A 21,017-nucleotide genomic window follows, 5' to 3' on the forward strand; every position below is an offset into this window, starting at 1 on the left:
GTGATTTATTTTGTATCTCGCCATCTATCTCCAATCTCTTCCAATTCCTCTGTCGATTTATTTTCAAATGTTATAAATATATTACATATTCTTTCATTTCTTATGTTTCTATAAAAAAAATGTATTCTATTTTTAATATAATTTATTTTGTATTCTATTTTTTTTTTTTTTTGATTTTTAATTCTTTCTTTTCTTTTATATTATTTAAAATTTAATTTTAATTTAACATTCTTTTTTCTATCTATATTTTTTATCTGATTCAATTAAATTGTTTCTCCCCCGCAATACTCTGCAAATAGTTAAAGGGGACCTATCATGCAGAATGCACTTTTTGATGTCTTCTCTACATCACCATGTGTCCCCGGTGTGTCAGGGAACTCACGCAGCGTCAGAAAATAAAACCCCTCTCTTTTCCTCCGTACCCAAATCTCTAAAACGGGGGAACAACGGAGCTGATCCAGATTAGCGTCCGATATGACGTAATATCTGAAATGTGGACCCACGGCCCTATCAGAAACGTTGCTATCAGAAACAATGCCAGACTGTTTTGTACGTAATATGGTCGGTGTTTACATTAGCATCGCTAACACTCAGAGCTAACCTGTACTGGAGAGCATGTGTGTGAAGAAGCAGGAAATAAAAAGGAACTCACCTTGTGGTATAACCGGCAAGAGAGAAAGCCTTTGAGCTCCATACTGTTTCAGAGAGAATCCTTGATAATCCATGATATGGCGTTTCATCACGGCAGCATTTAGTTTAGACAGTAGCTGCCGGTGTTCCGGATTAACTGGTTTCCCGATCAACTGGGGCACAGATGTGAGGGGCGTGGCCTTCGACTGAAATACACATTTCGATCGCTTCTTCTGTCGTTTACATAAATCTTTTGGTATATTTGGCTCGGTAGGAAGACTTTGATGCACATTCAGTACCAGTGTGTGAGGTTGTGGTTACGATGGCGATATCCGGACGCGAACAGCGAGGACTACAAAAAAAGAAACGAGATGACTGGGGATGTCTGTTCAAAACATTGCGAGCTCCAATAAATCATTAAAACCAGCTATTGTTGCCCGATTTATCACTGAATATCGTTCCTAATGTGATACTAAGTCCACCTGAGACCTGTGTACACCTTCAGACAGCCTCCAAGTGAAGCACACGGTGTTTACTCACAGTTTGAAAGCAGCGTGGAGAAGTCTTCATCTGTGTTAAACTGTGACCCGCTCAGGTAAACGGCGATCCGCCCAGGGAACTGGGACCCGCCCAGGTTAAACTGTGATTCACCCAGGTTAAACTGTGTTAAGACTTCTGTGGCTATCTACCAGCGATCATGTTTAATATGAAAGACTACACACTCATGTATCCCTTATAAAAACAGTATTCTGCAGCACTCATCCAGATAAGATGTGACTGTTAACTCGTTTTACAAAGATAGCAGCAGAAATGTCATTGCTGCATGTGCAGGGATACTTAGACTTTAAAATGCTGATGGGTCATTAATGTTGGTCTCGGCAAACAATATTAGGAGTCCTCTATTCAAACCGTTTGAATAGAGGACTCCTTAATATATATTAAACATGATCGCTGGTAGATAGCCACAGAAGTCTTAACACAGTTTAACCTGGGCGGATCGCCGTTTACCTGAGCGGGTCCCAGTTTAACACAGATGAAGACTTCTCCACGCTGCTTTCAAACTGTGAGTAAACAACGTACGCTTCACTTGGAGGCTGTCTGAAGGTGTACACAGGTCTCAGATGGACTTGGTATCACATTAAGAACGATATTCAGTGGTAAATCGGGCAACAATAGCTGGTTTCGATGATTTATTGGAGCTCGCAATGTTTTGAACAGACATCCCCAGTCATATCGTTTCTTTTTTTGTAGTCCTCGCTGTTCGCGTCCGGATATCGCCATCGTAACCACAACCTCACACACTGGTACTGAATGTGCATCAAAGTCTTCCTACCTTGCCAAATATACCAAAAGATTTATGTAAACGACAGAAGAAGCGATCAAAATGTGTATTTCAGTCGAAGGCCACGCCCCTCACATCTGTGCCCCAGTTGATCGGGAAACCAGTTAATCCGGAACACCGGGTCCCGCATGAGCTCAGCCCCTCCTTTTTATTTTATAAAGCTTTATACCCCAAATCAACACTTTAGAAACAGGAAGTGAAATAGAGGGATATGAGGCATGGCTAGAATGGGTGATCTGTTTGGTATTTTGAGCAAAACACTTCATAGACATGTTTTTTATATATTTTATATATCTGAGACCTAAAAATAGCATGATAGGTGACCTTTAAATCAGATGTAATGCTTGCAAAAACTCCCCATTACCAATCAAACATAAATAATTAAAAGTGTCATAAAACAACATATTGTACCGCTGCCTCTGTTCTTGAGCAAGGCACCAAGCATTTCTCCAGCAGTTGCACCATTTTTTGTTTAGTTTAGTTTATTAGTTTATAGTGTCGTGGACAGTCACAAAAAACATTAAATGTTGAAGCTTTATCCAAGCTAATTTCCAGCTGTTGTCCTCCAGATGATAATAGACACCTTTTTAAAATCACAATACATCAACAGCATTAGTTATAAAGAAAGGATGAAAGAGAACAATAAAATGCAAACAACACACGTTACTAGATAGAGAGATAGATAGACGAGATGAGTATACCGAGAGATACGACTAGATAGATAGATAGAGCGAGAAGATAGATAGATAGATAGCTAGATGCTCGATCGATAGATCGCATATGCTCGCTGCGAAGCTATCGCTGCTGATGGCTGATAGATGATAGTAGATAGCTGGCTGCTATGCTGGATGGATGCTCGGCGCTAGCTCGCTGCTCAGCTGCTCGCTCGCTGGCTCGCTCGTGGCTCGACTGGCTGGCTCGCTGCTGGCTCGCTCGCTCGATCCGCGCTCGCTCGCTCGTGGCTCGCTCGCGCGTCGCTGGATCGCTCAGCTCGCTCTGGCTGCTCCGCTGGCTCGCTGCTCCTGGCTGGCTCGCTCGCTCGCTGCTGGCTGGCTGCTTCGCTCGCTGGCTGGCTGGCTCGCTCGCGCGCGCGCTCGCTCGCTCGCTGGCTCGCTCGCGCGCTCGCTGGCTCGCTCGCTCGCTGGCTCGCTCGCGCGCGCGCTCGCTCGCTCGCTGGCTCGCTCGCTCGCGCGCTCGCTGGCTCGCTCGCGCTCGCTCGCGGCTGGCTGGCTCGCTCGCTCTCTGGCTGGCTGGCTGGCTCGCTCGCTCGCGCGCTCGCTCGCTCGCTCGCTCGCTGGCTGGCTGGCTCGCTCGCTGGCTGGCTCGCTCGCGCGCGCGCTCGCTCGCGCTGGCTCGCTCGCTCGCGCTCGCTGGCTCGCTCGCTCGCTGGCTGGCTCGCTCTCGCTCGCTCGCTCGCTGGCTGTGGCTCGCTCGCTCGCTCGCTCGCTCGCTCGCTCGCTCGCTGGCTCGCTGGCTGGCTGGCTCGCTCGCTCGATCGCTCGCTCGCTCGCTGCTCGCTGGCTCGCTCGCATGGCTGGCTGCTGGCTCGCGCGCTCGCTCGCTCGCTGGCTCTCGCGCGCTACGCTGGCTCGCTCGCTCGCTGGCTCGCTCGCGCGCGCTCGCTCGCTCGCTGCTCGCTAGCTCGCTCGCTTGCTGGCGGCTCGCTCGCTCGCTGCTGGCTGGCTCTCGCTCGCTCGCGCGCTCGCTGGCTCGTCTCGCTCGCTCTCTGGCTGGCTGGCTCGCTCGCTGGCTGGCTCGCTCGCGCGCGCGCTCGCTCGCGCGCTGGCTCGCTCGCTCGCTGGCTGGCTCGCTCGCTCGCTGGCTCGCTCGCTGGCTCGCTCGCTGGCTGCTGGCTCGCTCGCTGGCTCGCTCGCTCGCTCGCTGGCTTGGCTGGCTCGCTCGCGCGCGCGCTGCTCGCTCGCTGGCTCGCTCGCCGCGCTCGCTGGTCTCGCTCGCTCGCTGGCTCGCTCGCGCGCGCGCTCGCTCGCTCGCTCGCTCCGCTCGCTCGCTCGCTCGCTGGCTGGCTGGCTCGCTCGCTCGCTGGCTGGCTGGCTCCTCGCTGGCTGGCTCGCTCGCGCGCGCGCTCGCTCGCGCGCTGGCTCGCTCGCTCGCGCGCTCGCTGGCTCGCTCGCTCGCTGGCTGGCTCTCTCGCTCAGCTCGCTGGCTGGCTGGCTGGCTGGCTCGCTCGCTGCTCGCTCGCTCGCTGGCTGGCTGGCTCGCTCTCTGGCTAGCTCGATCGCTGGATGGCTGGCTCTCTATTCTACCCCTGACCTGTTCTTGATCAAGTCACTGAAATACTAAAGTGTCACTCGTTGTGTGTCTGTTTGCTTCACATATACCATGCGTACTGTGTGTGTGTGTGTGTGTGTGTGTGTGTGTGTGTGTGTACAGACTGCCTGTTTGTGTGGTCTGATCAGTGTGTCATTGTGTGTCCTCTCTCCCTCTCTCTCCTCCTCCCAGTTCCTCCAGAGGCCATTGGCTTCCTGTCAGCTGTTGGCGTCTTCATCGTGGCGTTGGCCGTCCTCTTCCTCTTCATCAACAAAAAACTGTGTTTCTCTCGCGTCGGGGGAATGCCCTGTCTGGAACAACATGGCCGCCGGAAGAAAGGTCGAGTGGGGATCCGCCAGGGGCTCGGTGAGTGAGACGGTGGCATATATTAGTGCATGTAAATGGTTTTCAAAGGCTAAAATCCCAAAGTTCCCTCCAGAGTGACTTTCTCTCCTCCAATGGACTCCTTTGTTTACTTTAGGAACTATAATGACATCATCATATAGTGGCAGTGTGTCATATAGGTTTTAGTGCATGTATATGGTCTGCAAAGGTTACAATCCTAAAATTCCCTCCAAGCTTAATTGACCTACATTTGATTGACTTTACTAACTTATAACTTAACTGATAAGGCAATAAACCTCTAGTGAGCGGCCCAGCCCTTTGTATGTTTTTCTGTATGTGGCCCTGAGTGAAAAAAGTTTGGACATCTTTAAAGTAGAGACACTACATAGTGCATGTAAATGGTCTGCAAAGGCTAAAATCCCAAAGTTCCCTCCAGAGGGAGTTTTTCTCTTCCGCCCCCTCCTTGAAACGCCTCCAATGGACTCCTTTGTTTACTTCAGGAACAATAGTGACATCACTATATAGTCACAGTGTTTCATATATTAGTGCATGTAAATGGTCTGCAAAGGCTAAAATCCCCAAATTCCCTCCAAACTTAATTGACCTACATTTGATTGACTTTGCTAACTTATAACAACTGATTAGGCAATAAACCTCTAGTGAGCGGCCCAGCCCTTTGTATGTTTTTCTGTATGTGGCCCTCAGTGAAAAAAGTTTGGACACCCCTGTTTTAGTGCATGTAAATGGTCTGCAAAGCCTAAAATCCCAAAGTCCCCTCCACAGTGACTTTCTCTCCTTCGCCCCCTCCTTGAAACGCCTCCAATGGACTCCTTTGTTTACTTCAGGAACAATAGTGACATCACTATATAGTGGCAGTTTGTCATTTAGGTTTTAGTGCATGTAAACGGTCTGCAAAGGCTAAAATCCTTAGAAAATCATCCCAAGAGTCAACAAAAGTGTCAAGAGTTGGTCAAATGGATCTCCATAAATCAGACTTTAGGAAACAAAAATCACATTTATATATTTTGTTTACTTTTGAAGTATTTGGCATTTCCTCAGAGCTCTGGACTCTGAAGTTTATGAAGCCATTTATTCGTTTTTTAAACAGAATAAACCCAGGAAAGGGAGATTATGACATAATGGGGGTTTATGCTTTAATAAACTTTTGGATTTTAACCTTTGCAGACCATTTACATGCATTAAAACCTATATAACACACTAAAGGAAAGGAACACTAACAAAAAAGCATGTAGAGATATTGATCTCCCTCTCTAAAAGGAAGACTAGTTCCCAACATGTTGAAGTGAATACGAGAACATGTGAGCGCGCTGTTGCTTTCACACTTTCGTTGAATATAACCTTGAATAATTCAGAGAAAGAAACTGCATTATAACTCCTATTAAGCCCTTCAGTAACGGAGGAACAACGTGGGGGAGGTTGTATTTGCGCAGTGCTTTCTGTGGGCGAGATTGTGCGTATGAGAGAAAGACTTGAGTGAGTCAGACGTAGAAAGCTCTGCTGCGGCTCACAATGAAACATCAAATATGAACATTAAAGAAACCTTGAAGAACATTAGAGCAGAAGAGAAACAGAGAAAAGGGTTTTTCATTCTCTGTTTCCGTCACACAGTAAAACTTCTTCTTTCCTCCCACGCTGAAAACACAGAGCAAAGTTTACTTAAGGAGAATAAAATGAACATCAGCAGGAGAGGACTCTTTAAAGGAGAGACACTACATACTGATATACACCTGAACATCAGCAGGAGAGGACTCTTTAAAGGAGAGACACTACATACTGATATACACCTGAACATCAGCAGGAGAGGACTCTTTAAAGGAGAGACACTACATACTGATATACACCTGAACATCAGCAGGAGAGGACTCTTTAAAGTAGAGACACTACATAATGATATACACCTGAACATCAGCAGGAGAGGACTCTTTAAAGTAGAGACACTACATACTGATACACACCTGAACATCAGCAGGAGAGGACTCTTTAAAGTAGAGACACTACATACTGATATACACCTGAACATCAGCAGGAGAGGACTCTTTAAAGTAGAGACACTACATACTGATATACACCTGAACATCAGCATGAGGGGACTCTTTAAAGTAGAGACACTACATACTGATATACACCTGAACATCAGCAGGAGAGGACTCTTTAAAGTAGAGACACTACATACTGATATACACCTGAACATCAGCAGGAGAGGACTCTTTAAAGTAGAGACACTACATACTGATATACAGCTGAACATCAGCAGGAGAGGACTCTTTAAAGTAGAGACACTACATACTGATATACACCTGAACATCAGCAGGAGAGGACTCTTTAAAGTAGAGACACTACATACTGATATACACCTGAACATCAGCAGGAGAGGACTCTTTAAAGTAGAGACACTACATACTGATATACACCTGAACATCAGCAGGAGAGGACTCTTTAAAGTAGAGACACTACATACTGATATACACCTGAACATCAGCAGGAGAGGACTCTTTAAAGTAGAGACACTACATACTGATATACAGCTGAACATCAGCAGGAGAGGACTCTTTAAAGTAGAGACACTACATACTGATATACACCTGAACATCAGCAGGAGAGGACTCTTTAAAGTAGAGACACTACATACTGATATACACCTGAATATCAGCAGGAGAGAACTCTTTAAAGTAGAGACACTACATACTGATATGAAACTGAAAATGAGCACGATAGGGCCCCTTTAAGTTCTAAATACTGTGCTAAAAATGCCAATTTAACCGGCGACTAACCAAGCAGACAAAACCAGAGTATAAAAAGGTTTAAAGTTCAACATGTGCTTTGATAACCTGAAAGTGCTTCAATGAGAGCTTTCTGGGCTGAAGAGGATAATTCCTGCCCTAATTAAATTCTGTCTGTGAGTCATTTTCAGTCAACATTTGGTAGCTTTTTCTACCTCACAGTTTGATGCTTTAAATGAGACCAAAAGAAAGAAACGGACGGTTGACTCCAGGTAAAGACTGAGTGAATCACTGAGCAAACACTCACCTGCAGCAGGTGGAGTCTCTGGTATTTCCAGTTGATTTCCTGAACAAACAACACATCCTGTTGGGACTCAGCGCTCCAGGTAGGGGCTCTTTTGTTATGTCAGGTTATTTCTGTCTAATTTAATTAATTTTTAACCCGCAGGCATCATTTAAATAATTTACTGTGTTCAAAGAACACTGGAAAAGCTCATGTGTCCCTCTCAGATGTACTGTAGTACTGTTTACAAATATCAACAAAGGCAAATACTGTACTTTTCTGAGAAGGTTAGTGTCTCTCTATCGTGAGAGAATTGTAATACTTCTAAAGTTAATTAAACTCTTTTAGAAGTGTCTCGGATCAGAGGGAAAATGCATCGTCACAGACATGGGCGTCACTTTGTTTTCAAAAGTGGTGGAGACACTTTTTTCAGAAAGTACTCATGTGTATCTGTACATGTGTGTGCGTGTGCGTGCGTGCGTGCGTGCGTGCGTGTGTGTGTGTATGTATGTGTGTACTGCACTTACGTGTATGAGGCACATCCCTCCACTTCCGGTTCACATCTCCAGGAAAAACGTGTTCTCTCTCTGTGTGTGTGTGTGTGTGTGTGTGTGTGTGTGTGTGTGTGTGTGTGTGTGTGTGTGTGTGTGTGTGTGTGTGTGTGTGTGTGTGTGTGTGTGTGTGTGTGTGTGTGTGTGTGTGTGTGTGTGTGTGTGTGTGTGTGTGTGTGTGTGTGTGTGTGTGTGTGTGTGTGTGTGTGTGTGTGTGTGTGTGTGTGTGTGTGTGTGTGTGTGTGGCTGCTTCCTGCTCTGTAACCATGGCTACGCTCAGGTAGATATTGTGACCTGTACTTTAGAGAGGAGCCTGCTCGATTCAAGCGTCATTCATTCAGCTGTTGCTATCCAATTATGGTCAAATTATGATGTGAGTACAGTGACCCTAACGCTAACAACTTCTTATTTTAAATCACAAAGACACTGTGAGAGAGAGAGACAGAGAGAGAGAGAGAGAGAGAGAGAGAGAGAGAGAGAGAGAGAGAGAGAGAGAGAGAGAGAGAGATAGAGAGAGAGAGAGATATAGAAGATGAGAGAGAGAGAGATGAGAGAAGAGATGGTGGGTGTAAAACGTGTTTAATAGATCTCTTACGTCTCACAACAGGAGTGATTATCTCAGCAGCACAAAGTGGATTATATACCTGGGATCAGCTGGTGTTTAAAATCATTTTATTCAAAGCAGGTTCTTGTTGTTTTTCCCCCTTTGGTAACGTTTGATTGAGAGGATCTGAACTGGTTCTTCTAGTATTATTTAAGGGTTGTATTGGATGCAAATCAACGGCACTGACGGACAAATTCAAACCATCGAACGATCACTAAAAGCCCCATAGGAAGATAAGATAAGATCAACTTTATTGATGATCCCAAATGTTGTTGTTTTTTCCGTCACAGCAGCATGTTCAAACAAGCCATTTCACAAATAAAAAGAGTTGACAATAAACTAAATAAAACGGCAAACAGTCCCGTAACGTTTTGCAGCTGTGTGGTAAATATGGAAAATGACACATGTTGCCTTTGTGCCGGGAACACATTCGAGAGAGAGACATTTAGACATTTTGCAGAAGGTGCAGAAAGCATTCCTCACAAACTCCAAGGAAAGGACATTAAACATGACGGAGAGAATATTTAGGATTTCGTAGCTTCACACATTGCTGATCTTTGTAAACTGGTTTTGCAATAGAGTGCCACAGTGACGCGTCCTAAAACATCTCCTAAAGTCAACTCCTTCCGGTTCCTTCGACAAAAACGCAATGCAATTTCTCCATACGTTTTTGGAAAATAGCTCGAAATCAGGTCTGTGGTTGAGACACATTGAAGAGACGGATCACGTTTTGTTCAGCCGGATCATCTCCACATGTCTACCCTACTTTTATAATGTTCTAATCATAAATCTAATGTCCAGAAGCAAAATGCTAACGTGATGCTATAAAGCAGGGCTTCTCAAACTCCGGACCAAGGTGTCCCATTATAAAAAAAAATAAAAAAAATTATAAAAAAAAAAAAAAAAAAGAATTATGATTCTGATAAATTAATGTACATCATCATGTACGCGCGTCTTGTGTCTGACGCGTTGTGAGAATGAACGTGCATATATATTTACTTGTGTGTGCGAGCGTGACACGCATAGCAGACCGCAAGTTAACCGCAAGTTTACCTTGACATACTGTATGTATGTATTGAATGTGTGTGTGTATACAGGGGCGCCGTTTACCAACAGGCAAGGCAGGCAAGTGCTTGGACCAGAAGGGGGCCCCCAAAGAAGGTAGATTAAGAAGGTCCACAGCAACGACAACATGAAACACCCTTTAATTTACTGCAACGACATGTCGGGAAACTCCATGCATAGAGCGCCAATAAACTGCTTCTTAATTTCAGTTTCGTTTCTCCGCTCGGGGGGGGGGGGGGACTTTAGTGGCATCGATCCGGACCAGTGACCTTGTATAAAGTTCACAACTGGACCTTTAATAAAAAAGTTTGAGTACCCCTGCTATAAAGGAACTACAGTCGAGTACAGCAGCACGACTTCAACGTCACGCCAACTTAAGATCCATATTCAAACATACAGATTCTAAATGGTACGAGTTGAAGCGTTTGTTTGAACAGTTAGCAGGAGGCAGGTACTTGCTTTCAAGCAGAACAGGGCTAACTAACTTAGAGGAGTGTTTACGTGTTCGGCGTAATGACGTACAACGACCTCCACGACTTCTGTAGTCCTATTCAGCCACTTGGTAACAACCATCGTTTTTCAGACACGTCAACTCTTCAGAAATCACCAGTGGGGTCACTGCTGATGGATTTAATGTCCTAGAACAAAACGTGATCCATCTCTTTAATGTGTCTCAACCACAGACCCATTGGCTCTGAGACGAGGGAACAGGAAGTGGTGAAATGCTGACTCACTTCCTGGTTTTAGGACGCGTCACTGTGGCACTCTATGGAGCTCATTTAAATAGTGCAAGAGGTCCAGGAGGTCCTTCTCTTGCCGACTCACTTCAGAGCCTTCGAGGAAACTTCCGTTTTTGGCACTTCAACGTCTTCATTTCGTTTGTTTCTTACAATAAATACTGATGTAGTTCCAGCTTCAGTGCGATGGACCCTGTGCTCTCCTGTCTGACCGTCTTCACTGATGTGAGAGATTTAGAAGTGATTCACTGAAGAGGTTTCTATGACAAAACCTCCTCTCCTCTCCTTTCCTTTCCTTTTTCCTCTTCTCTCCCTTCCTCTCATCTTTTATTCCTCTACTCTCCTTTCTTACTTGTTTCCTCCTCTTCCTCTCCCAGCCTCTCCTCTTCCTCACCCCTTTGTCTCCCTGTGTTTCTCTCCCTGCAGTGAACAGTTATGGTGAGGATGATGAAGATGAAGGCAGCAGCTCTTCTGACAGTGAAGAGGAGGTCCTGAAGCAGTTTGAGATCTCTGTCTCTCGGTCTCAGAGTTTTCGAGCTCCTGCAGCAACAAACAGCAGCGAACAACAACAACAACAACAACAACAACAACAAACCCAGCTGTCAGTCAGCCGTCGACACAAATTCAGCCGACTGTCGGACCAGGAGGAAGGAAGCACGGAGCCGTCAGACTGCGAAGGTGAGGGTCCAAAAGCTCCATTCATTCCTCTGCACATATTACAGGGTCCAGAACGAGTCTGAGAGGGGGGGGGGGTTAGTATGTCGAGCACTCGCAGTATGTCTAAGGGGTGGGAATCACCAGGCTCCCCACGATACGATACTATTGCGATACTTAACCAACGATACAATAGTATTGCGATTCTACGATATGCTAAGTAAGATAAGATAAGATAAGATGGATCTTTATTAGTCCCCGTGGGGAAGTCCAGTAGTTTAACAGCAACAGGTTGAGAATGAAAAACAGCACAGATTCACACAGATTAAATATTAATACAATTAAAATGATATATAGTTAAGAAATGATATTAAAATGAACATATATACATCTGTAGAGCACTTACCAGCATGGGCGTCGCAGCCATTATATGAGGGTGGGACAAATCCCCCCCACCTTTTAAAATCATTAGTTTAGACCCCACCACTTTTACTATGCGGAAAGTCCGTGCATCGGTCTGTCCACTCGCCACTCTCTGTAGAGCGCTGTGTCAGTGCTTCATTATCAAATCCATTCCACTTGCTTATTGTGAGAATGCCCAAATCAATGAAACTCCGTCCCATGTTTTCACTGCTACTTTGTACCAGAGGTGGGAGTAAGTCCTACATGTGCAAGTCATGAGCAAGTCTCAAGTCTTGACCTACAAGTATCAAGCAAGTCCCAAGTCACTGTGGTGAGAGTCAAGGAAGTCAAGTCAAGTCATTGCTCAGGTCAAGTCAAGTCAAGTCAAGTCATTGCTCAGGTCAAGCAAGTCAAGTCATACGAAATTCTGATGAATAAGCCCAGTTTCCGCATTTAAATCAGTTAAAAGACAGTGGTTATGAAAATGGATTTAACCCACACTATGATCTTCATTACATACACAGTTAATCATCTGAAATCTAATTTAGACCGATGACAATCATATTAGATTCATATTAACCCTAGAACTGCAGACAAAGCTAGGACTCAATCAAAAAGTCTGTTCAAAAAGGCAGAATTCCAGGTAAGAAAATCATATATGGCATTTGCCATTACACATATTTAATTTAAATGTCTGTTAACACTAGAACCGCCAACAGCGTCAGCACCTACATAGATATCATTTTCAAATCATTGAATTTGTTCCTCTTCATAATTTCCTTATAAACTAAGTAGGACGATTTAAAACTCAGTTCATTTTGCAATGGCTTCAGTTTATCATCATAACAGATCAAAAAGTTCAGATTCATTTTACAATAAATCAAGGAATGATGCACTTCTACAAACAAAAACATCATAATTAAAACATTTAAACAAACTACTAAAAGTAGATGAACTACATTATTCAACAGTTTACAGTAACTTCTGATAACACAGGGGAAATAAACGAGGCATCTCTTTTCCTCTCTCTCTCTCCTGACGGCCCGTCAGTATCAAGGTTAGTCAAAATGAATCCCTTGGTGGTTCTAGTGTTCATTTGCCGTTTTGTCTTCTCTTTGCAATGCTTAATCGATTTGAAACCAAGTCTAACGTAGCTTAAACTTAACGTTAGCTTTCTAGCTAACACAACACATTCACGTACCTTTCTCTGTGGGTTTTTTGTAGTGACGAATGAAGTTGGATGTTGTGGTGGTCGTGTCATTGATCTTTATGCTGCAGACCCTGCATACCGCTGTTCTCTTCTTATTGGCGTCATCGACAACATAATCCTTGAATCCAAACTTCACTATTTGTGGAGTAACGGTAGCCGCTGCCATGTTAACTGACACTCCTACCGTCTAGTGAGTTGGGTTGCCAGGTTTGCGCGCACGGCGCTATAATCACCCAATCACGTTTTCGAAAAAACTAAACGTAATATCTCAATACAAAAACAAACGCAAATATTTAATTTTAAACAGTCAAGTCCTTTCAAGTCATCTGTCTCAAGCTTAAGTCAAGTCTCAAGTCATGAATACCAAGTCAAAGTCAAGTCAAGTCTTTTATTAATGTTAGTCAAGCAAGTCTCAAGTCAAAAAATATGCGACTCGAGTCTGACTCGAGTCAAGTCATGTGACTCGAGTCCCCACCTCTGCTTTGTACCAAGGCAGATTCTCAGAGCCGTGCACATGAGCCGTGCACATGAGCCGTGCACATGCTGCGTTTTTTGTGTAGCTGTGTCTTTAGTTGTAAAATCATTTCCCCGCTGCGAGGCTCCGGCGCTAACAGTTCACGAGCGCGCTCCACTAGCACCCGGATATAAGGCGCTGTTCTTAAAGAGGTGGAGGGAGAGTCCTCTCCTGTCAGACTGAGAGGCTGATAACTACAGCTCAGTGAGGTGAAGGACTCTCTGAGAGGTGGAGGGAGAGTCCTCTACTGTCAGACTGAGAGGCTGATAACTACAGCTCAGTGAGGTGAAGGACTCTCTGAGAGGTGGAGGGAGAGTCCTCTCCTGTCAGACTGAGAGGCTGATAACTACAGCTCAGTGAGGTGAAGGACTCTCTGAGAGGTGGAGGGAGAGTCCTCTCCTGTCAGACTGAGAGGCTCTGATAACTACAGCTCAGTGAGGTAAAGGACTCTCTGAGAGGTGGAGGGAGAGTCCTCTACTGTCAGACTGAGAGGCTCTGATAACTACAGCTCAGTGAGGTGAAGGACTCTCTGAGAGGTGGAGGGAGAGTCCTCTCCTGTCAGACTGAGAGGCTGATAACTACAGCTCAGTGAGGTGAAGGACTCTCTGAGAGGTGGAGGGAGAGTCCTCTCCTGTCAGACTGAGAGGCTGATAACTACAGCTCAGTGAGGTGAAGGACTCTCTGAGAGGTGGAGGGAGAGTCCTCTCCTGTCAGACTGAGAGGCTCTGATAACTACAGCTCAGTGAGGTAAAGGACTCTCTGAGAGGTGGAGGGAGAGTCCTCTACTGTCAGACTGAGAGGCTCTGATAACTACAGCTCAGTGAGGTGAAGGACTCTCTGAGAGGTGGAGGGAGAGTCCTCTCCTGTCAGACTGAGAGGCTGATAACTACAGCTCAGTGAGGTGAAGGACTCTCTGAGAGGTGGAGGGAGAGTCCTCTCCTGTCAGACTGAGAGGCTCTGATAACTACAGCTCAGTGAGGTAAAGGACTCTCTGAGAGGTGGAGGGAGAGTCCTCTACTGTCAGACTGAGAGGCTCTGATAACTACAGCTCAGTGAGGTGAAGGACTCTCTGAGAGGTGGAGGGAGAGTCCTCTCCTGTCAGACTGAGAGGCTGATAACTACAGCTCAGTGAGGTGAAGGACTCTCTGAGAGGTGGAGGGAGAGTCCTCTCCTGTCAGACTGAGAGGCTCTGATAACTACAGCTCAGTGAGGTGAAGGACTCTCTGAGAGGTGGAGGGAGAGTCCTCTCCTGTCAGACTGAGAGGCTGATAACTACAGCTCAGTGAGGTGAAGGACTCTCTGAGAGGTGGAGAGAGAGTCCTCTCCTGTCAGACTGAGAGGCTCTGATAACTACAGCTCAGTGAGGTGAAGGACTCTCTGAGAGGTGGAGGGAGAGTCCTCTCCTGTCAGACTGAGAGGCTGATAACTACAGCTCAGTGAGGTGAAGGACTCTCTGAGAGGTGGAGGGAGAGTCCTCTCCTGTCAGACTGAGAGGCTCTGATAACTACAGCTCAGTGAGGTGAAGGACTCTCTGAGAGGTGGAGGGAGAGTCCTCTCCTGTCAGACTGAGAGGCTGATAACTACAGCTCAGTGAGGTGAAGGACTCTCTGAGAGGTGGAGAGAGAGTCCTCTCCTGTCAGACTGAGAGGCTCTGATAACTACAGCTCAGTGAGGTGAAGGACTCTCTGAGAGGTGGAGGGAGAGTCCTCTCCTGTCAGACTGAGAGGCTCTGATAACTACAGCTCAGTGAGGTAAAGGACTCTCTGAGAGGTGGAGGGAGAGTCCTCTCCTGTCAGACTGAGAGGCTCTGATAACTACAGCTCAGTGAGGTGAAGGACTCTCTGAGAGGTGGAGGAGAGTCCTCTCCTGTCAGACTGAGAGGCTGATAACTACAGCTCAGTGAGGTAAAGGACTCTCTGAGAGGTGGAGGGAGAGTCCTCTCCTGTCAGACTGAGAGGCTGATAACTACAGCTCAGTGAGGTAAAGGACTCTCTGAGAGGTGGAGGGAGAGTCCTCTCCTGTCAGACTGAGAGGCTCTGATAACTACAGCTCAGTGAGGTGAAGGACTCTCTGAGGGTTTAGATAGTTCACTTTAGTCTAAGTAGTGGGTCTCAAACGGTTTGGTAATCATTTATGTAAATAAGTATTTCCAAGGCACACCTTTATATGATCATTATAGTTATAAAAAATAAAAGAATAACAGGTATGAAATCATTCCAACTCATACTACAGGACAGTAACACAAAAATACAGTTTGAAAGGGGAGTGATTTGTAACATATGCATAAAGAAAAAGTAAATCTGTTTACTGTTCTGTTTCACATGGGTGGTGTTGAGATGTTTCCATAGATTTAGTCCCTAACTTTGCTCTCAAAGTGCAGCAGATTGATGCATTAAACTTCAACATTTAAAAAGAAATCTGTTGCAATACGATATATATGTACATCTTTGTTTTGACTAACTTCCTGCCAATCCCACTGACTTTACTCATGGCCATGATGACTGCACAAGAACAAGCTCATCACCATCCAGTGGATAGAAAAACGACCAACATTTTTTATTTGGTTTTACAATATTAATAGTTTATATAACAAAATATTGATACTTGGCGTCCGTGTATCGACACAATATCACCACGCAATGTATCGCGATACTCTGCTGTATCGATTATTTCCCCAATCCCTAGTAAGTCTCATAAAGCAGAGATTAATTTACCAGCTAACATATTTGATCAAATATCTGTGTGGAAGCTGGTCAGTCGGGTTTAAAATCAGTTCAAAAAAGGAAAATGTTTGCCTCTTGAGACACGATGCTTTTATGTGTATTTCACAACAAATGGATTCCTCTTTATTCTTCGTAAGAGAGCAGCGAGTCAGATCAAAGATCCCTGGATTTATCAAAGTGCTTAAAGGTAGGGTAGGTCATTTTGGAGAAACCGGCTCTAGTGCGCTAGAATTTGAAAATACACAACCGGAAAAAATCTGCTCGTTCAGACTTCCTTATAGAGCCCCTCCTCCAACAAACACGAACATGACCAATGAGGGCACGAGATAAGTTTGTGCACAGATGGAAGGCTGACAGGCAGGTAGGCCATCCAATGATCTGCCGCGGGCCGGCTCAGATGATTGGTCGTGCTTTTTACAGTATTACGGCTTCCACAGATGAAATATTTTAATGTATTTATTGTCAAAGCATTTAATATATTCATTGCTATCGGGATGTTAAGAGCATTCCATGGAATATAACAAAAAGTGTTTCTGAAGTGAATTACCCACCCCACCTTTAAGGCTAACCTGTTACCTGCAAAAAACATTGCACACTGAGTGGAAAACCAGTTTTAACGTTTCTCTTTCTCTTTGCCAAAACGTTTGTATGAGGGTATTCAATTCTGTCGAGACCTGAAACCAGGGCCGTTTCTAGCTGTTTGGGGGCCCTATGCTAGATGCTGTTTGGGGGCCCTATGCTAGATGCTGTTTGGGGTCCCTATGCTAGATGCTGTTTGGGGGCCTATGCTAGATGCTGTTTGGGGGCCTATGCTAGATGCTGTTTGGGGCCCTATGCTAGATGCTGTTTGGGGGCCCTATGCTAGATGCTGTTTGGGGGCCCTATGCTAGATGCTGTTTGGGGTCCCTATGCTAGATGCTGGTTGGGGGCCCTATGCTAGATGCTGTTTGGGGTCCCTATGCTAGATGCTGTTTGGGGGCCTATGCTAGATGCTGTTTGGGGGCCCTATGCTAGATGCTGTTTGGGGGCCCTATGCTAGATGCTGTTTGGGGGCCCTATGCTAGATGCTGTTTGGGGGTCCTATGGTAGATGCTGTTTGGGGGTCCTATGGTAGATGCTGTTTGGGGGCCCTATGCTAGATGCTGTTTGGGGGCCCTATGCTAGATGCTGTTTGGGGGCCCTATGCTAGATGCTGTTTGGGGGTCCTATGCTAGATGCTGTTTGGGGGCCCTATGCAAGATGCTGTTTGGGGGCCCTATGCTAGATGCTGTTTGGGGGCCCTATGCTAGATGCTGTTTGGGGGCCCTATGCAAGATGCTGTTTGGGGGTCCTATGCAAGATGCTGTTTGGGGGCCCTATGCTAGATGCTGTTTGGGGGTCCTATGCTAGATGCTGTTTGGGGGCCCTATGCAAGATGCTGTTTGGGGGCCCTATGCAAGATGCTGTTTGGGGGCCCTATGCTAGATGCTGTTTGGGGGTCCTATGCAAGATGCTGTTTGGGGGCCCTATGCAAGATGCTGTTTGGGGGCCCTATGCTAGATGCTGTTTGGGGGTCCTATGCAAGATGCTGTTTGGGGGTCCTATGCTAGATGCTGTTTGGGGGCCCTATGCTAGATGCTGTTTGGGGGCCCTATGCAAGATGCTGTTTGGGGGTCCTATGCAAGATGCTGTTTGGGGGTCCTATGCAAGATGCTGTTTGGGGGCCCTATGCAAGATGCTGTTTGGGGGCCCTATGCAAGATGCTGTTTGGGGGTCCTATGCAAGATGCTGTTTGGGGGGTCCTATGCAAGATGCTGTTTGGGGGGCCCTATGCAAGATGCTGTTTGGGGGCCCTATGCAAGATGCTGTTTGGGGGTCCTATGCTAGATGCTGTTTGGGGGCCCTATGCAAGATGCTGTTTGGGGGTCCTATGCAAGATGCTGTTTGGGGGCCCTATGCTAGATGCTGTTTGGGGGCCCTATGCTAGATGCTGTTTGGGGGTCCTATGCTAGATGCTGTTTGGGGGTCCTATGCTAGATGCTGTTTGGGGGCCCTATGCTAGATGCTGTTTGGGGGCCCTATGCAAGATGCTGTTTGGGGGCCCTATGCAAGATGCTGTTTGGGGGTCCTATGCTAGATGCTGTTTGGGGGTCCTATGCAAGATGCTGTTTGGGGGCCCTATGCAAGATGCTGTTTGGGGGTCCTATGCAAGATGCTGTTTGGGGGTCCTATGCAAGATGCTGTTTGGGGGTCCTATGCAAGATGCTGTTTGGGGGCCCTATGCAAGATGCTGTTTGGGGGCCCTATGCAAGATGCTGTTTGGGGGCCCTATGCTAGATGCTGTTTGGGGGCCCTATGCTAGATGCTGTTTGGGGGCCCTATGCTAGATGCTGTTTGGGGGCCCTATGCAAGATGCTGTTTGGGGGTCCTATGCAAGATTCTGTTTGGGGGTCCTATGCTAGATGCTGTTTGGGGGTCCTATGCAAGATGCTGTTTGGGGGCCCTATGCTAGATGCTGTTTGGGGGGCCCTATGCTAGATGCTGTTTGGGGGTCCTATGCTAGATGCTGTTTGGGGGTCCTATGCTAGATGCTGTTTGGGGGCCCTATGCTAGATGCTGTTTGGGGGCCCTATGCAAGATGCTGTTTGGGGGCCCTATGCAAGATGCTGTTTGGGGGTCCTAGTTTTTACAGTTTTGTAACTACAATGGGGGGGTTCCGAAGCCTTTGAGAGGATCTGTGGAGACGCATCAGTCTGTTACACTTTAAGAGGAAAACAGGCTGATTTCACGAAAGCCAAGTAATTGAAATTTACAACAAATGACATTAAAAAGGTAAACAACAAGGCTCCTCTACGTCAATAAATGCAAGAGATGCAGCATTTTCTCAAAAATGTTTAATTTACATTTTTCTTCTTCCTCAGACGTCACTGATTGGCTGACAGCCCAGCGATGATTTGGACGTTATTGATCCCCACAAACACAAGCCTCAGCTTTGCTATCATGGCAGTTTAGTTGTGTTTATGTCCTACATTAGAGATGTAAGCTTCTGATGCTTCACCGAACACAGGAGGGGCTCGGCTGCCTACACATAAAGACGGCTCATTTGCATTCTCCCCAAATATATTGAGGCTGAACCTGAACGTTCAGCTTGGGGGCCCCCTAGTGGCCGCGGGGCCCTGTGCATCTGCATAGTCCGCCTATAGGAAGAAACGGCCCTGCCTGAAACTCCTACGAACAGAAAACTCTAATCCATCCCGGTGTCATTGAGCCAAAAGAGCCCGAATAAGGTTTTACTGCAGATTAGAGGCAGGGAGGCTCAGAGGCTCAGAGGCTTGTAGTCAGAGTTCAAAGACAGAAGACAACAAGAAAGAAAACTGGAGATTTAGATTCCTTTCCCTCCTTGTTTGGTTATTTGCATGTAATTGAAGTTAATGTAATGAACTTGTGAAACTAAATGCTAAACGACAGAGTGTGTTGGGCGGAGGACCTGATTGGTTGTTCTTTAACCCGAGGGTTTGTGATATGTAGCACAGAAAGCAGCAGCAGTTACACGCCGTCTAACTTCACACGTTTCAGTATTCAAGCATTCAAACATAGATTGCCAAATGTTTAAGCACGGAGGTTCCTAAAATGTACTTCCTAAAAATTGTGATTAATAATAATCCTCCAACATCCACCACGACATCATCTGGATTATCATCTGATCCTGGATCAAAATCTCCTCTCTCTCCTCTCCTCTCTCCTCCTCTCTCCAGCAGTTTTGAAGATAAACACACACACACACACACACACACACACACACACACACACACACACACACACACACACACACACACACACACACACACACACACACACACACACACACACACACACACACACACACACACACACACACACACACACACACACACACACACAGGTAGATGACTCACCTCAGTTGCTATGGCCCATGCTCTGCAGCCATTGGTTAAACAGTCAGACCTTAATGATTGTGAATTGGAGATAATGATATTGATTGGTCGGAGGAGGAACGGCCTGTTCTTCTCCGAGTGTCTCAACAAAAGGCCAAGGTTTGACCGACATCACTTCTGTAAACAAACAACGTTACTGTAGCGGCTGTAAGACCTCGTACCTTCATTTAAGCGTCTTTGAGCACCAGGACAAGCGCTATTAAAATGCATTATGATGATGATGATGATGATGATGATGATGATGATGATGTAGTGAACCAGGGGAGACCGAGACGTAAAACCAGCACATTGTTCCGCTTTGCAGGATTTAAAGAAAGGCCATTTGCGTACATTTCAGTAGTTATCTTTACACTTAGTCATAGTCTCAATATCAAACCAATATGCATTTCGGGAGAGGAAGGAAGGAGACGAGCGAAGTTGAAGAAAGGAACAAAAATCAAGATGGAAACAATATACAGTTGGTACGATTATATTTAAATGAAGGAGGTGTGTGGCGCAGTCGGCTGGTGCGTTGGTGTTGGGATCAGAGGGTCACAGGTTCAAAGGTTCAAACCCCACTGCAGTCAGCATGTCGTTGTGTCCCTGAGACACTTCACCCCAAAGTGCTCCTGGGGATCGTCCACAGTATTGAGTATGTAAGTCTCTTTGGATAAAAGCGAGTCTCATGAAGGCTCTTCAAACGTTCAGAAACGATGTGTTCGACAAATCTTCATTTCATTTTATTCGATGACTTGATACGAAAACATTATTCAGATTTAAAAAATGTGGGAAATGGTGAACATCTGTATTTATGTTTTCAGTTTAAGACCCTGATTATTATAATCTCTGTGTGAACTCTTTTTACCTGTTCTCCTTCCCATTCTTCCTTGATTCCTCCTCTTCCTTCCTCTCTCATCTCCTCTCTCCTCTCTCCTCGCTCCTCTCCTCTCTCCTCTTATTTTGTAACACGGCATTTCCTGATTCTGGTGAAATATAGTTCAAAATGAGTTCTCCTG

The 21,017-nt window shown here is 45.9% G+C and overlaps 1 protein-coding gene across 1 annotated transcript in view; it reads left to right on the forward strand.

Annotated features, from left to right (window-relative positions):
- Nucleotides 1-4,408: 4,408 nt before the first annotated feature.
- The window catches only part of syt16 (synaptotagmin XVI), a 31,106-nt gene continuing 14,497 nt past the window's right edge, over nt 4,409-21,017 (forward strand). The window contains exons 1-2 of the mRNA XM_034148993.1: nt 4,409-4,606; nt 10,993-11,244. Coding sequence (XP_034004884.1) covers nt 4,543-4,606; nt 10,993-11,244 — 316 coding nt within the window. The 5' untranslated portion in view covers nt 4,409-4,542. The remainder of the gene's footprint in view (nt 4,607-10,992; nt 11,245-21,017) is intronic.

Source organism: Trematomus bernacchii, unplaced genomic scaffold (genome assembly GCF_902827165.1).
Source record: "Trematomus bernacchii unplaced genomic scaffold, fTreBer1.1, whole genome shotgun sequence".
In the NCBI taxonomy this organism is placed as follows: Eukaryota; Metazoa; Chordata; class Actinopteri; order Perciformes; family Nototheniidae; genus Trematomus; species Trematomus bernacchii.